Below are 16,475 nucleotides of genomic sequence, written 5' to 3'. Positions count from 1 at the left end.
CCTTCCCCTCTGGGTCTCCAGAGTCTGTTGCAGCTGGCAGCGTGTCTGGGAGTACATGGTTTGGATGAGTTACAAGCATTCCAGCTTGCTGTCTGCCACTTTGCGTATCTGAATCTCTTTGCCTAACACCAGCTGTCCTAGCCCCTGCTTTGGATCCCTAGGTGGAGTCCAACCTGCCTGTTGTTGGGCCCATTGTGGGGTCTCTCAGTTCACTGATATGTCAGTAGATGAGCCTGCTTTGACCATTTAGACTGGCTGTTAAGTGGTGAGGCCAAACCCAAGCTCCTGTCTACTGCCTCCATCTATGCGAGTGCAGTCAAGGAAATGAAGCCCCCGATGGGGGTGATGGGGGTAATGTGATTTAGCAGGTAAGATCGATGTCTGTGATGCCACCATCCCATGTGTGCCGATGCTTGTCCTGGCTGCCCCACTACAGTCCAGCTCCCAGTTGATGTGCTTGGGAAGAGAGTAGAGTGCCGGAGTCCAGCTCCAGCCTGGGTTTCGGAACTCGGGAAGGGTGCATGGATGAGGCGCAGAAAGAAAGAGACGGACCACTAGGATTCCATGATGATAGTGGACAGAGCAATAAAACCGTCCGCTTTATTTATACAGAATCAGTTAAACTCTGGCTCAGACTTTTTAAGTCAAGATTAAATGGGTGTTTCTAAGAACAACCCTGCCATCTGCTTTATCCAAAAACAATAGAAATTCCTGCTACAGTTCTTACCCTACAACCTAATCTTGTGTCACAAAGAAAAGGAGAACCTAAAGATTAAGAATGAAACCCTAATTACAGGTCCCTTGATTAGCATAAGGTCAATGGAGACAGCCAAGACAGTAGGAATAATAGAAGGGCCTTTTGTAAACATTATTATTGACATTAACCTCCAAGCTCACATTGTGTAAAAAGCCAGTCTCACAATAGCAAAAATGTCTGGACAGATTAGAATTCTTCCGCTGAGCCGGCATAGTAGGCACGGCGAATGTCCAAGCGAAAAGCACCACACACGGAGACCATGGTGGTGGTAGAAGTGCTGGGAGCTCCTAAGCCTCTTTGTTACATATTGTCTCCTCTTCCCGCCAAGCCCATTAACAGGACAGTGGGACGTCAATGAGTCTCCTAAGGCCAGGTGCTACTGCCTTAGGCCTGATTCCTGAGTGCTCAGCTAAAGCAACATAAATCAGCTCCTCAGCCCACAACAGTGGAGGATGGACCAAGTGTTTGTATCCTTGTCACCCATGTGGGAGGCCTGGATGAAGTCCTAGCTTTGGCCTGGCTGGGCTGTGCCATTGTGGTCATTTGGAGAGCAGATCAGCACATCAAGATCTTTCTCTGGCCGTCATTCTCCATCTGTAGCTCGGCCTTTCACATAGATCAATCAATAAATCTTTTCAAAAAGAATGTGAGGTGTTCTGAGAGTCAGTGCTATGTGGGGGTCCTTGCCATGTGATTAAAAATAGACACCCTTCCTCTACTGTATGTCACCTTTGACCTTACAGGACATTAATCTGGGGTTATTGTTGCTTTTTCATTCTCTCCTTGGTAGGAATGAAGCATACACATGTTACTGGGTTAATCATTCTAATTTATGACCTTTTTCCATCAGTGGCCCATGAAAGGCCTATCATTTAATTACTGCTGTATGCTCTTTATCTCATTTCCCATCAGTCCAAGCCATGTTCAACATGGACAATCATCAGATTTTTTCCTGTGTATGTTTATGATACAGTCTTGAATAATGGATCACCTTTGTGGTATATGTGTTAGTTAAAATTTTAATAAACAGTCTTCATAAAGAAAACACAGCACAACAAAACAAAAGACAACTTATCTATTTATATGCGTGAAAGTCATAGTTACAAGTGGAGTGGGAGAGATAGATCTTCTGTCCACTGGGTTAATCGCCAGCAATAGCTGGCATTGAGCCAGGCCAAAGCCAGGAGCCCGGAGCTTCTTCCAGGTGTTGTTAGTTATTTAAAAAGATGATAGAGTTCTAGTCCATACAATATTACGATATTATTACGCGCAGCTAATTCCCACAACCTGGTTCTTTACCGTGAGCTGAAACACACCAGACGCAACGAGGTATCTTAGGAGGTTTATTCCAGCGGGGCAGGAACAGCAAGAAAGAGGGGGAGAGAGAGAAGGGTAGGAGAGGGATCATAAGAGAGAGAGAGCCGCACCTGGGGGAGCCTTTTTGTCGGCCAGGTGTAGGGGGTGGGGATTGGGAGGGATTGAGGGCAGGCCCCCAGGGGATTGGCACCTGCAGGTGAATTCCTAGGGATGATTGGCAAGTGGGCGGAGTTGGGGAGGGGGCTGGAAGATTGGGAGGTGGGATTCAGGTGGAATGCCAGGTTACATCCGACTGGTGGATAGCTAGGCCGGCGCGAACTTCATGAGCTGTGAGGAAGAAGGAATGGTCCCGGGTCCAGGGAAGGCTATTGGAATAACTCCTTACAGGTGTCCCACGTAGGTAGAAGGACCCTAGCAATTGGACCATCTTTCATTGCTTTTTGTGTGTCATTAGCAGGGAGCTGGATAGGAAATGAAGCAGCTGGGTTTCAATTGGCGCTTATATGGGATGTCAGAATCACAGGCGGTGGTTTTGTCTACTCTGCTACAACACCTGTGCCACCAAGCAACTTCTTAACTGCACTAAATATCCACCACAAAGTAGTTTCTTTCAATATTAATATGCCAATTGACAACACTACCTTATTCTTAGAAGAATTGCCTGGACTTTGAAGTAAAAGTGTATCACTTTCCAAATTGCATCTGACAAAGTGGTTCACTAATTCCTGTGTCAACTTGGGACATGGCAACATGGCATTCGAAGAGGTATTGTGTAAATTAAAAGGCAACTCTAAATTATTAATATCAATGAAATACTCTTAATTTTTCTTATTTTTGTAATCAGCTGAAATAATGCTATAGATTACAATTGAAGCTCTCTGGATGCTTATGTTAAAAATGTGTATTTGCATTTGGAAAGTTTGTTTTAGCAAGTTTCATAGTTGCCTAGCAAAGCCATTTTGAACTGCGCATTTTCTTTCCTATTTTAGCTTGCTTGTGTGCAATGAGATTGTGAGCACATGGTTTTAGTTTATAGAAAGAATACTGTTTTGATTTTTGTTTGTGGTTCATCATCATGTCTCTCCCACGTGTACATCTAATCCTTTGTTTCTCCTTAAAATTAAAAACAAACAAGCAAACAAACAAAAATCCCTGGGGAGGTGAGTCAGTGCCATTGTACGGCAGGTTAAGCTATAGGACTGGCGTCCCGTTTGGGTCCTCATTCAAATCCTGGCTGTGCCATGCCTGTTAATGGCCTGGGTAAGCAGTAGAGGATGACCCACGTCCTTGGGCCCCTGTATCCATGTGGGAGACCCAGAAGAAGGTCCTGGATCCTGGCTTCCAACCAACTGGCTTGGATTTAGCCATTGTGGCTATTTGGGGAGTGAACCAGTAGATGGAAGATCTCCTATCCTTCTCTCTGTCTGCCTTTCAAATAAAATACATAGATCTTTTATAAAGAAAAAAAGGACGGATTTTTGCCTATGCAACTGTATCATAAAATGATGATAATGAAAAATGAAAGACTGGGGTTTTGTGTTGTTTTGTTTCATTTTGTTTTTAAATATTTGAGAGGCAGAGAGGGAGAGAGAGACAGAACACTCCAGTCTGCTGTTTCACTCCCCAAATGCCCACAATGGCTGGGGCTCAGTCAGGACGGAAGCTAATTCAGGTGCCCCATGTGGGTGGCAAAAACACAATCTCTCGAGCCATCCTTGCTGCCTCCAGGATCTGCATCAGTAGGAAGGTGGGCCAGGAACCAGAGCTAGAATTGAACCCAGGTGATTCCATGTGGTGTACAGCTGTCTTAACCTTTAGGTTAAAAGCCCTGCCCTGATTCTGCCTATTACACATTCCTTCTTGGTGCACACTCATATATATGTATGAAGGCAGAGCAATATGGAGCTAGTGGTGTTGTGCAGTGTGTGAAGAGTCTGCTCGTGATGTTGGTATCTTATGTCCTGGTTCAAGTCCTGGCGTCTCCACATATCGAGCTCTCTGTGAATGTGCCTGGAAAGCAGCTAGATGGCCTAAGTACATGGGTCCCTACCATCCATGTGAAGGACCTGGATGGAGTTTCTGGCTTCTTGCTTTCTCCTGGCCCAGTCCTAGTCGCTGAAACCATTGGAGGAATGAACTGGTGGATGGATGATCTCTCTCTCCCTCTTTGTAACTAGTCATTCATAAATGAAACACTTCTTTTAAGAGAAGAGAGAAAAAAATGTAGTGTGAAGGAGTGAGAAAGAGAAAACCATGCATCCGCAGGTTTGTGCCCCCAAAAAAGCTGCACCAGCTGAGTCTGGTGTGGGCCAGGCCAAACCAGGAGCCACCCTATGAAATTATTCTGTAGTCCCATTTTACAGATGAGAAAACTAAGGCATGAGAAAATTCACCACAGAGTTAGCTGAGGGAAGATTCTAAACTGGACTGTCTGGCTCCTCAAGGGCACCTCTTAACTCTGCTTTGCAATTAGCCCAAATTACCCAGTGTTCCGATGGGGTAGTTGATGTGGCATTAGCCAAGGTGTTGCTCTGTGGTGTCCAGGCTTGTGAGACAAAGAAGAGAGGAGAGGGGTGGTAGCATAAGGCGTTAAGAGCCAAGCCTGCTGCCGGCAGCATCTCACTTAGACGGGAGAGTCCACTGGGTCTCTCTCCGGGCCCTGTAAAGGGAGGGGCTGAGCCCAGCCCTGATGGAGATCAATGTCCATTCTGCCCCGTGAGTCTCTCTCTGAATTTGACGTCCAGTGTCATAAACTGGTTGAGGTGAAATTCTGCCCTGCATCTCCAGTCCATTAAATTTTAAGTTTTTCCAGTGGGTAACTCTGGTGTGGAAACTTCTGGATGCTTCTGGGTGGCAGCTCTTTAGGCACTGGTCCCCACTGCTGTGCTTGCTTGTTTCTTTGCACTTCTGCCTCTCTCTCTCTCTCTCTCTCTTTCATTCCTCCAGGACACTCTCAGTTTCCTCCAGAGATGTCTGTGCCCACCAGGGGTGACTGAGCATCTAGGCCACAGGCAGGGCAGTGTGCACAGTGGGCGCTGGAAGGGGTTGGCTGAGCTCTGTCTGTCTGTAGCTGACTGCCCTGAGGCAGCGCAGGAATGGCTGGGCGGGGTGGGAGGGGCTCTTCGGGTCCCCCTACTGTAACATGGGATGACAAGAGATGGTCTCCAAGGGCCTGTAAGTAATGATCTGGGACTTAAAACTGTGTCTCGGGCAGATGTGGGCTCCAGGCACCTAGGACTACAGGCTTACAGTTCCTGGGGGCTGGGCAGTCTTGTGGTCTAGTTTCACAGTGTGGGAGACTGGGCCTGGACAGGCTACATGGCCATTTTCTACACTCTTTTCTACTGAGTGCCAGAGGCAAATGATACAACACCAAGCACTGCTATGTTGTTTTTTCTGAATATCTTACCAACTTTTGTTTTGGAAGAACAGAAGCAGTACATGCCCATTACAAACATTTCCACTGATACAGGAAGTGAAAAGAAATAAAAAGACTGCAAATTGTCATCCTCCCATGCACCTGCTCCTTAGACCGCTGTGCAGGTGCCTCTGGTTGACAGTTTATAGCTCATCTGTCTTGACCTTGCCAATGAACACAAAAATGTGTGCTTTTCTGCCCCTGCATAAACGGAATCATAATGCCAGTTATTCAAGCATTAACTTCAGAATGAGACCCACCTGGTTTCCAGCTCACTCCAGTTCACTCCTTCGCTTTACCTTTTCTCTCTCTTCTTTTAAAAGAAGTGTTTCATTTATGAAAGAGGGAGAGAGAGATCATCCATCCACCGGTTCACTCCTCAAGTGGTTTCAAAGTGGTGCACTTTGGTCAGGCTGTTCCGGCTCTTCTAGCCTTGATGTCTACGAGTGTGAAATGGTAGCGATAATACAGATCTACTGGAGAATTGTAGTGAAAACTTTAATGAGGTTTTATGTGAATAGTGCTTCTTAGTACCTGGTGGGCACCCCTCTCTTTCTTACTAACACACACACACACACACACACACACACACACACACACACACACACACAATCCAAGCTACAACATGAGTTAGATATCCTGTAAGAGCCAATGCTTGATTCTGTTCTGCTTCTCATTCAAGTCATCCTAGCCACCTGGTAAGTACTCAGCTTTTATTGCATGAATGACTATGGTTGGGGGCAGTGGATGGAGCTGGCATCTGAGATCTGTGGAGCTCCTGAGAGGTCTGCTCTGGCAAATGGAAACCTTGGCCCAGTGGGTGGGAAAGGTGTGGGGCATTGTGGGAGGCTGGACCAGCTGCTTCCCTGGGGCTCCATGCTGGACTGTTGAGCCTCTGGGCAAAGTCCAGAGCCCAAAGTGGCTGTCAGCTTAAAGGATCTTGACTTGAAAGGAATGTGCAGTGGGCTGCCTCTGCTCCGAGGGGCTAAAAAAAGCCTCAGCCTCCCCTGGGCTTGGTGTGAGAGTTATCAAGTGCTCAAGTCGGCTCATCTCTCTGGCTGCGCTGGCAATTTTGAAAGGGTCTGTTTGCCTGCCCCTGTGGGTGTCCAGTGATTGGCAGGAGGGTATCAGCCTGTCCCAGAGGTGGAGGCCAGGAGGAATGAGGAGTTGGAGGAGGGGGCAGTGGTAGTCCCAAGCCTGGTGACAATACCCAGTTGTCAGCTGTGCCCTGCTGGTGTTTCTTCCTTTTATAGTCAGCAGCTGTTGCTCTTGCTCTCCCCCAGCCCCTCTGTGGAGGATCCTGCACAGGATAAAAGGGAAGGGAGGTGGCCCAGGCTCCTATCTCATCTGCCAGGCACCACGTCTGTCGTGTCTCTCACAGGTCCCATCTCCACTTAAGATCCCACGAGAGCATGCCTCCCAAGAAGCCTGAGCCCAAGAAGGAGGCAGCCAAGTCAGCCCCAGCCCCAGCCTCAGCTCCCGAGCCCCCTAAGGATCTTGCCTTTGACCCCAAGAGTGTGAAGGTAAGTGAGGCTCAGGTAGTGGGATGGGATGGGGTGACACTCTGAATCCCACTTACCTTAGAACCAAAAGTCAGATTGTATGGGGACTAGGACCAGGACTCTTGCGTCTGCTCCAGATCCCAGTCCCATGGATCAACAGAGAAGGTATTGGGTCTGATGGGTGGTAGCTTGGGGTGCAGGTCTCAACAACAGCTCAGTGTTCTGTTCAGGAGGCCGTGCTCTGCCATCAAGGTTTTCCCAGTGGAAATGGTTGAAGTGGAACCATCCAAACCCCCAACCTTTGGAAGATGGAGTCCATGATAGCAAAGGAAAGAGGCTGTGCTGACTTGGAGGAGTGTGCAGACACATGACCATGGCTTCTGCCAGGCAGGACATGCTTTCCCTGGGTGCAGGGGCCTGGCCAAAGCTCCACCCACGGCACCTTTTACAGGGGTGTGGGCAGCTGGGAAAGGAGAGTTAGGTAAGGAGAGGCGGTCCTGGGTCCTTCTCTTCCTCCCCATGCAGGCGGGGCCCTCCTATGGTCACTCTCTAGGATGCCAAGGACTGCCCATCCTAGGCTGACAACTTTCTTCCAGCCTGGTTCCTTTTGTCTGCTGAGCTCTAGCCTCTCTCCCGCCTGGCTCCCCTCACAGCAGAACATTCCTCCCCCTGGAGCTGCTGTAGACCCTGCCCACTGGTTCAGTCATTCTAAGCTTTGCAGCTGTCTGGCCCAGCTGCTGTAAGAATGGACCTGGGAGGGAGTGGGCTGCAGAGGGAGGAGTCAGAGGCTCTCCACAGGAGTTGTTTTAAGCCCTGGCATGGGATTGGAAGTGGACAAATGGTTACTATTAATAACGGGTTGGGAGTGGCTGGCCCCTGGGGAGCTGAACCTCAGGAGTGGGCTGGGGGTGGTGAAGAATCCAGGTGGAACACGGGCATGTGGTAAGCAGGCAGAGAAACTCCAACCCAGAAGTCTGGGTAGCCCTCCTGGGATTTGTGCCTCTATCCCCAGCAGGCAGGCCTTGCATACCTGTACTAAGGTCCTGGAGCTGAGCCCTGATGATCCTCCCAAAGGGGCAGTTGTTAAGCACAACTGGCTTGGCCAAGAGATGGGACTCAGTTGCCTCCTTCTTGAGGCTAGTCAGGGCTCACTCTGGGAAAACTGAGGCCATAAAAAGGCCATGAAAGTTCCTGAGAATTTTCTAGGTCAGTTGTCACTCTCTCTGTGAGCTGAGCCTGGCATGAGCAGCTAATCTCTGCCTACAGGTCCCTCCCCACCCTTCTGCCAGATCTGTTCTGATGGAGGACCGTGCATGCCTGTGAGTGTGCTGCCACACCTAGCCCCTGGCTTCTGAACCTAGTTACTGCCTCAGGGCAGGGGACAGGCACCCTCCCCTAGACCCATCATGCTTCTCCATATAACCTCCTCTCCAATTTCTTGCCCCTGGTCGCAATCTTGTTTTCCAGTCCATATCATTGTATGTCTTAGCTGCTGAGCACTTTTGACCCTTCCTGGGCACAGCTAGCTTCTCTTCCAGAGTGACCATACCCACAACCCCAGGGGTCCTACCTAACAGAAATCACTTTGAGGAGAGATGGATGGGTGCAGTGCAAGCTGTCCTAGGCATGGTGGACTTGAAGAAACTGGAGACCCAGCACCAGTGGGAGGGGATGAGTTGGGTGGGTTGAATTGGGACAGTGAGGTCATGGAGGAGTGCAGGATCCTAAATTAAAATAATGACTCATGCTTGGTCATTGTTAGCCATTTTCAGAGCCTCCCACTTTCATCTTCTGTACCCAGCATTGAGTTATTCTGTATTGTGGAAGAAATGCAAACTTTGTTCCTTCATTCAACACTTACTTTTGGAGTGCCTGTTATATATCAGGTATTTTAGTGAACAGAAGCAAAATCTTGGCACTGGGCAGACTCTGGTTTGAAGGAGACAGGGCAATCATAATGGGAAATGATTTGGAAGCTTGGAGGTCCCACGCAAATTACTCCTGCTGGGCCAGAGTGCAAATGAAGGACATGGAGTATGGAGGGCATAAGGTGGAATGGGAAAGGGGCTCAGGGAGCTAGTGGAGCTCAAATCAGTGCTGACTGAAGGTGGGTGTATGGGAGAGGAGTGGAGATGGCCAGCTTGTTGGGGGACTGTGGCCTGGCAGAGGTCAAAGAGGTGAAGGTGTGGGTGATTTCAGCTGGCTGGCATGAGGACTTTATCTCAAATCCAAAGGGATTTCAATAGGGCTTCAGTGCAGCTTCTCAAGTTACCTAGAATAATTCTTCCTCTCTTTTTTGTCTCACCCAGAGCCAGCCCTTAACAAGTAGTATTGAGAGAGCTGGGGAGGCTGCATTGCCTCCGAGCTGTCAGCCTGTGTCCCTTCAGCAGGGACTCCTGCCATCCTCATCAGTTAGAAGCGGCCAGACTAGGGCAAGGCGCTTTGACTCCCCACCAAGGGCTGTGGGCAGAGCCATGCCTCACTCTTCTCTCCCTCTTCCTACAGATAGACTTCACTGCGGACCAGATTGAAGGTCAGTATGAATAACCCCCATCCCCTGGTGTTCTTTCCTAGAGGGGAAGGAGGAAGAAGAGGTGGGGGACAAGTAGTTTCCGATTTCCAGTCTCACATGGCAGGCAGTGGTGGAGTCAGGAACCAGTCTTGGGCAGTCTGACTCCAGAGCTGCTACCAGCCAATATCAGTGCCTTTTTCCCCATCACCCTAAAAGCCTGTCCAGGCTGGTTGGAAGCCCTCACTTCTGTTCTCACTTTGGAAAGCCTTCCTTCCATTTGTAGCTCTATCTCCCTGGCCATGAAGTTGGCCAAGATGCCCACCTCCTAGCAGGACCAACAGAGACAGGTGGCTGCAGTGGTTACAGTGGTTGCAGTGGTCTAACCTTGATGGTTAGCAACAACTCTTCTCCTTCTGTTCAGTTTCTCAGTCTTGTTGTATATATTAATGTACTTCATATTTAATGTGCTTAAAAACATTCATTTGAATATCACCTAAAGACCCTATGAGGTAGGTTTTTATGGATGATATTTATAGAGGTTTTTATGGAAGAGATTAATAAAGGTTAACTATTTAGTTGCCCAAAGTCACTTTGTTAGCCAACAAGAAATGGAACTGAAATTTGAATTTGGTCATTCAATAATGTGAAGGACATGAGGCGTTATGCCATATAAGGTTACATAAAAAGATTTATTTTTATTGGAAAGGCAGATTTACAAAGAGAAGGCAAGACAGAGAGAAAGATCTTCTGTCTGCTGATTCACTCCCCAAATGACTGCAGCAGTTAGAGCTGAGCCAATCCAAAGCCAGGAACCAGGAGCTTCTTCCAGTCTCCCACATAGCTGCAGGGTTCCAACGCTGTGGGCCATTCTCTATTGCTTTCCCGGGTCATAAACAGAGAGCCGAATGGGAAGTGGGTCAGCTGAGGCATGAACCAGCATGCATATGGGATGCTGCACTTGGAGGTGGAGGGTTAGCCATGGACTATTGGACTGGGTCCCCATAAAGTTATCTAAAGTTTAATAAGGAGTTACAAGTTGAGGTCTGGGTGTCTACTATGATATATGGAATGATTTGAAAATAATCCAGGTATACTCTCTAAGAAAATAAGAATTTCTCAAGTGTTGAGAGTAGTTTTTCTCCTAAGTAGTTCACACATTCTTCTTGGCTTATGAGTTTAATCTGCTTAGCCAACCACTTTTTTGTGGGCAGCAGAAGGTAATTCCAATGCCGGTTCTGGTCCAGTGCTTCCTACTGGTGGGTTGGCTGCAAAACTCAGAGTGGTGTCTTCTTTTGGCCTTGCCCCTTGGATGCCCAGCCTGGTCTCTGTGGGGTCTGCCTTGCAGCTCTGAGTTGGCTGCGGATCCAGCAGGCATCTTACCAACCACTGTTCATTAGCTCATTTGCCATGTGCTGGGTTCTGTGTTTGGCATTCCTGGTGATCCAGCCAGAGCCTGTCCTGGGGTTCATGTCCCCACCCAGAGCTGTTAACTCAAGGCAGAGCCAGGGTTCTATAGCTTGCCACAATGTCACCTTGTCTGGCCTGGGATTCCTGGTCAGCCTGTAACAGACAGCAGTGATAATGGTCTTGTCCCTGTCCCAAATGCCTCACATAACTGCCACCTCCTTTGAGGAACGAGGAGGAGGTAAAGTGGAGTTGTTACTTCCTTGGTGTGACAAGGAAACAGGCCTAGTCACCCCAGCTTCCTCTAGGCATTGGAGCCAAGATGAGGGGCCTGGACTCCTCCCTCCCTTGCAGGTGCTGTGTTAGCCCCTCTGCCATTACCCACAGTCAGGAACCTCACCTACAGCAGGAAAGCAGGTGTGGGCAGGGAGGGTGGAGGCAGGGGAAATGGTTGAGTTATATGACAGCCAGCTTATGGGCAAGATCCCAGTGCAGTGCTGGAACGGGCCGTGTAGGCATGAGGCTGCCTGTTCCATTGTCAGGTGATGGAGTGGAGAGCCCGGGAGAGTGGCTGCAATGCTTTGTACAAGCACAGTGACCTGCTGCTGAGCTGGGGTGGAGGATGATGGGCCCCAGCTCCTTCTCCACTCGGGGCCAGGAGCTGTAGCCGGGTCTTCTCTCTGCAGAGTTCAAAGAGGCCTTCTCTTTGTTTGACCGGACCCCAACTGGCGAGATGAAGATCACGTACGGACAGTGTGGGGACGTGCTGCGGGCCCTGGGCCAAAACCCCACCAACACAGAGGTGTTGCGTGTGCTGGGCAAGCCCAAGCCTGAAGGTCAGTGCAGGTGGCCTCAGCCCCGTGCTCCCCGGGGTCCTTGTGTTTCATCCCCATCAGGCTTGCTGCTTCTCCCCTCATCCCTCCAGGACCAGGCTCCCCTCCCCAGGCATCTCAGTTCCATTGTGAGAGTTTTCCAGAAGCTCCAGCACTTAGTTGGCCCTTGAAGAGGGTGGTGTGGTCTGGGCTGTGCCATTTCTCTTGTGTGGCTGGGGGTGCCTGGGAGGGGGTGGGGGCAGGAGTGACCTTCTCTTGCTCCCTGTCTTCCTCTAGTCTCAACCAGGGTGCTGGGCACACCGGCACGGACTGAGGGGCTGCCTGGGAAGCTGATAGCCAATGCCCATTCCCACTCCCAGTCCAGCAGCCCTTGGTGGAGGTGTCAGTCCTGTGACCCTTGTGAGCTGTGTCACAAATCACTTGTTGCTGATGATGGACTGGGCTTCTATGTTGCGAAGTTATTCAGGGGTGTTACAATAGATCCAAGGCTGGCTGTCTGGTGTTGTCTATACCACTCGTCTGAATTGAAACCCACGGGCTTTGTGGGAAATGCTTAGAAAGTGGTGCCCAGGTGTGTCCCATGGGTGATATATCTGTCTCATGTGGCAGTGAAGTTAATAGCTGCCCTAGGACACACAGCCCCTTGTTCTCAGGGTGTAAGCCCCAGGGAGCCACCAAGCATACCTGCACTGGAAGCCTCCCAGCAGGGGCCCATTTGAGAGGTTTTTCATTGGTCTCTCTCCTGCCTTAGTTCTGGCCCCTTCTTTTCCTCCACTTGCTGCAGGAACCAGTAGAGGGGGACCAGTGTAGGTAGGGGAGGGGACCAGTGCAGGTAGGGAAGGGGACCAGTGCAGGTAGGGGAGGGCCTGGCAGCCAGGAGCATCCCGTCTTGCCCAAGTTGGCCGCACTTCTTGGAAGTCAGGAGATGACCTCGGCCACTTGCATGTTGGAGGGTTCCTGGGTGTCTGTGACAGGAAGAAATGCTGAGATTTGTAGTATCCGTGGGTGGCCTACCTGATGACGTTATGGCTTTTGACAGACTATAGTGTGGGAGAAGGCCACTAGTCAGAAGAAATGGCAAACTGATAAAAATGGTTGTCTCAGAGTAACTCCAGGCAGCAGGGTGCAGAAATGGAACCTATGCTGACTTTTTAAAAATAATGTTGGGATTTGTAGTTTTCAAATTAGTTTAGCAAGCAGAGTATTTTCTGTATGCACAGGAAACTCAGCCAATTTCATTCACACACATTTCCCAGAAGCTGTTAATAAAGAAACACTAATATCTTAGAACAATACGTTTTGATACTACAGCAGCAGCTGAATTAAATACACCTGCTGCTGAATTAAATACACCTGTTGCTCCTATGACTGTGTCTGTCACGTATATCAAGTCCCTCTGCTGCCTAGCGCCTGCTCACGCTGCTGTCTCTGTCCCATGCTTGCCTCAAGACATGAATGCCAAGATGCTGGACTTCGAGACGTTCCTGCCCATCCTGCAGCACGTCTCACGTAACAAGGAGCAGGGCACCTTCGAGGACTTTGTGGAAGGGCTGCGGGTCTTTGACAAGGAGAGCAACGGCACGGTGATGGGCGCTGAGCTTCGCCATGTCCTGGCCACCCTGGGTAGGGCAGGGGAGGGGGGGAGGCTGCTGGAGCAGGGGTTACTGCTGAGAGGTGGGATTCAGGGCTCTGTCCTGTCTTTGCTTCAGTCACTGGAGTCCTGGTGGCCCTTGGGTAGAGGAAGTGGCTTCAGGGACCAGGCAGGGCCTCAAGATGCCTGACATAGCCCTCCGAAGCATTTGTGTGTTTGTGTGTGTGGGGGAGGTGTACTCAGTACACATCACTGTGTGGGTCCAGAGAGTCCTAGCCCTTCAGACTCGGGTTTTGGGTGTTGCCAGACCCTCCTTTGTCAATTGTAATGAAGAGCCATTGCCTCCCAATCTCCATCCCAGGGGAGAAAATGACTGAGGCTGAAGTGGAGCAGGTGTTAGCTGGCCACGAGGATGCGAATGGCTGCATCAACTACGAAGGTATCGGACCCCACGGCTGGGCGGGCAGTCACAGCTGGAGCTAAGTGGGTCCAGGAGCTGTGGTTCCCCAAGGCTGGGCGGGCAGTCACAGCTGGAGCTAAGTGGGTCCAGGAGCTGTGGACCCCCAAGGTTGGACGGACAGTAAAAGCTAGAGTTAAGTGTGTCCAGGAGCTGCAGGATGCAGACCTGGGGGGCTTGCCAGATGCATTCTTACCAGCCTGAGAGGAAACATCCTAGCGTAACGGGGTAGTGTGGGAGAGCTCCTGAGATGCTGGCAATGTGACTGGATTGCTCCTGCACCTTGGAGCCCCTGGTTTCTCATCTGATTGGGGAATGGGTTTGGGGGTAAGAGGGTGGTGCTGCCAACTTCCTCCAGGATGTAGGTGTGGGTGGGGAGACTGCAGGTTATTACCCCCAGGTCAAGGGTCAGCACATAGAGAGGGCACAGCAGAGTTCAAGGCTCTTATGTCCAGACGGGGGTGGGCACTGCTTGTGGGTGGAAAGGGGGTAGTGAGCAGAGTAGCTGAGCCCTCCACTGCTGTCTTTTCCTCTTTCCAGCCTTTGTGAAGCACATCATGTCTGGCTGAAACAGCTTCCTCTGAGTGAGTTTAGCCTCTCCCTCCTGCCCCCTTCCAGGGCCTCCCAGAGGCCTAGGGGAAAGGAAAACATTGTCTGCCCTGGAGGGCTCCGGCCCAGCCCCACACCCCCAGCCTCTCCCCTCCTGTGTCCCACCCCCTTCCTGGCTCTTATCCCAGGGGCTCCTGTCCAAGCCTGTGTGGGTGAGGGAGCCTGAGGCCAGAGGGAACCTGGCCTGTACTCTGGGCCCCCACTCCTCACCCACCCCATCCTCACCCCATCCTCACCCCTTCTCTGGCCCCAGGCTTGGGCGGTCCACAAGGATATACGGAGTTGTGGTAAGGGAGCCCTGCCTTTCAGGTGCCCGGCCGGCCCCCTCAGCCACACCAGGGTGAGTTGGCGAGAGGCCCTGAGCGACTCTGCTGAGCCACAGGCCCCGACTCAGCCATGTCCGGCCCGAAGGACCTCACAGGCCCGCTGCCCTCTCTGTGAATAAACATCCCCACCAAGACTGGCCTGTTCTCTGAGTCTGACCAGGCTTGGAGTTGTCGTTCGTCCTGAAACTAATCAATGAATTGTGGTGTTCTCTGAGGTTGAGCGTGTGTGTGTGTGTGTGTGTGTGTGTGTGTGTGTGTGAGAGAGAGAGAGAGAGAGAGAGAGTGAGCGAGTGCAGGCATGTGTGTGAGAGGGCGCAAGTGGGTGAGTGCGCCCGAGTGAGTGGATCCATGTGGCTGAGTGGATGTATGTGTGTGAGGGGCACATGTAGGTGGATCAGCACACATATGTGAGTGGCCACCCTCATACAGTGGCTTAGGGGCAGGCACCGTGCTGTGGGGAGTGAGGAAATTCTGGTCCTGCCTGCCTGGCTGCCTGCCTGTGAAACGGAGCAAGGAATCCTAAATCCGGAGTTGCCCTTCTCAGAATTTAGTCTGTAAACTTTTGAGGAGAACGTCCAGTTTTTGGGAGTTTGCTGGTTCTCTCGGAAAAGCAGAGACCTGGGGCTGACATTGTAGCAGAGCAGGTTAAGCCACCCGCTATGATGCAGGCCTCTGTTATGTATGGGGCTCCATTCCCGGCTTACACCATCCTACTAATGCAGCATGGGATGGGATGGGGGGATGGTCCTTGCAGCCACATGGGAGACCCGGAAGAAGCTCCTGGCTGTGGTCTGGCTCAATGCTGGTCATCTTGGGCTGGGATGAACCAGTAAACGGAAGATCTCCCCCTCCCCCCACCTCTGGCTTTCAAAGAAATAGAGAAAAAAAAAAAAAAGAAATCTTAAAAGAAAAAAAGAAGAAAAGCAGAGAACTTTCCACAGCTGGGAGGGGAGGCATTGAGAAATTCCACAGCCATCTCAGCCTCCGCCCGCCTCGCACACAGATTTTCCTGGGAGGTCAGTGCCTGCAGCTGCAGAGAACAGCCTGGCTCCGGCCGAGGAGTTGCCGGGCAGGAGTCCAGCTGCCCCAAGCCTGCAGTGGGCCTCCTTGGGGCCCCGTCAGAGGATTGCTGATGTGGCTAGATCTTCCAGTTGCAAGAGTAAGGAAACAGATCCTTGGTGGTGCAGTGACTCACCCAAAGGTCCCAGCTCATGGAGGCAGAACCCAGGTGCCCCGAAATGTGTCCGTTCTCTTTAGCAATGCACCTGCTTGCCTTGGAAGATTTTTCCAAGCTTGGCCCCTGGGACACTGGATGGCTCTGTGCTGGTCCTCTACCCCCATTTCTCTTTTTCAACCTCACTTCCCTCCTTTTCCTGAATTGCATTTCCCAGCTCAAAAGCCAGCATTCCTCAGGGTCTGGCCCTCCTTTCTCCTCCCTCCTTCCCCCTCCCTCCTCCCTCCTTCCTTGTGAGTGGACTTCCAAAAGTACTTGGAAACAGGGAACAAGAAGATGTGTTTATTTTGGCTCAAACCTTATTTAAACTCCACGGACAGTTTTTCATAATATGAACTTCCACAATTTTGAAAGCCTTCCGTGTGTAGCATGTGTGGTTCTGACGTCGGAGTTAAGAAACCATGCGTTTCTCTCACAAAAGTAGCTTGCAGCCCAGGGAATTGACGTAAGCACTCAGGGATCATGGGAGATGATTGCTAACGGCGAAGGAGAAAGTGCATCCGTGGAAGAGGAGG

General features: G+C 50.7%; 1 protein-coding gene across 3 annotated transcripts in view; it reads left to right on the top strand.

Annotated features, from left to right (window-relative positions):
• Positions 1 to 14,863, top strand: part of LOC131482446 (myosin light chain 4) — a 43,064-nt gene extending 28,201 nt beyond the window's left edge. The window contains exons 3-9 of one of the 3 annotated variants that reach the window (XM_058676636.1): positions 6,874 to 7,015; positions 9,500 to 9,527; positions 11,597 to 11,746; positions 13,193 to 13,366; positions 13,696 to 13,773; positions 14,332 to 14,375; positions 14,710 to 14,863. In XM_058676636.1, coding sequence (XP_058532619.1) covers positions 6,905 to 7,015; positions 9,500 to 9,527; positions 11,597 to 11,746; positions 13,193 to 13,366; positions 13,696 to 13,773; positions 14,332 to 14,360 — 570 coding nt within the window. In that variant the 5' untranslated portion in view covers positions 6,874 to 6,904 and the 3' untranslated portion in view covers positions 14,361 to 14,375; positions 14,710 to 14,863. Of the gene's footprint in view, positions 1 to 6,873; positions 7,016 to 9,497; positions 9,528 to 11,596; positions 11,747 to 13,192; positions 13,367 to 13,695; positions 13,774 to 14,331; positions 14,376 to 14,709 lie in introns of those variants that run through there. The other 2 variants (XM_058676637.1, XM_058676638.1) reach the window with 2 other exon arrangements.
• The last annotated feature ends 1,612 nt before the right edge of the window (positions 14,864 to 16,475 follow it).

The sequence above is a fragment of the Ochotona princeps genome, chromosome 17 (genome assembly GCF_030435755.1).
Source record: "Ochotona princeps isolate mOchPri1 chromosome 17, mOchPri1.hap1, whole genome shotgun sequence".
NCBI lineage: Eukaryota > Metazoa > Chordata > Mammalia > Lagomorpha > Ochotonidae > Ochotona > Ochotona princeps.
This window is presented reverse-complemented; position numbering and strand designations above follow the sequence as displayed.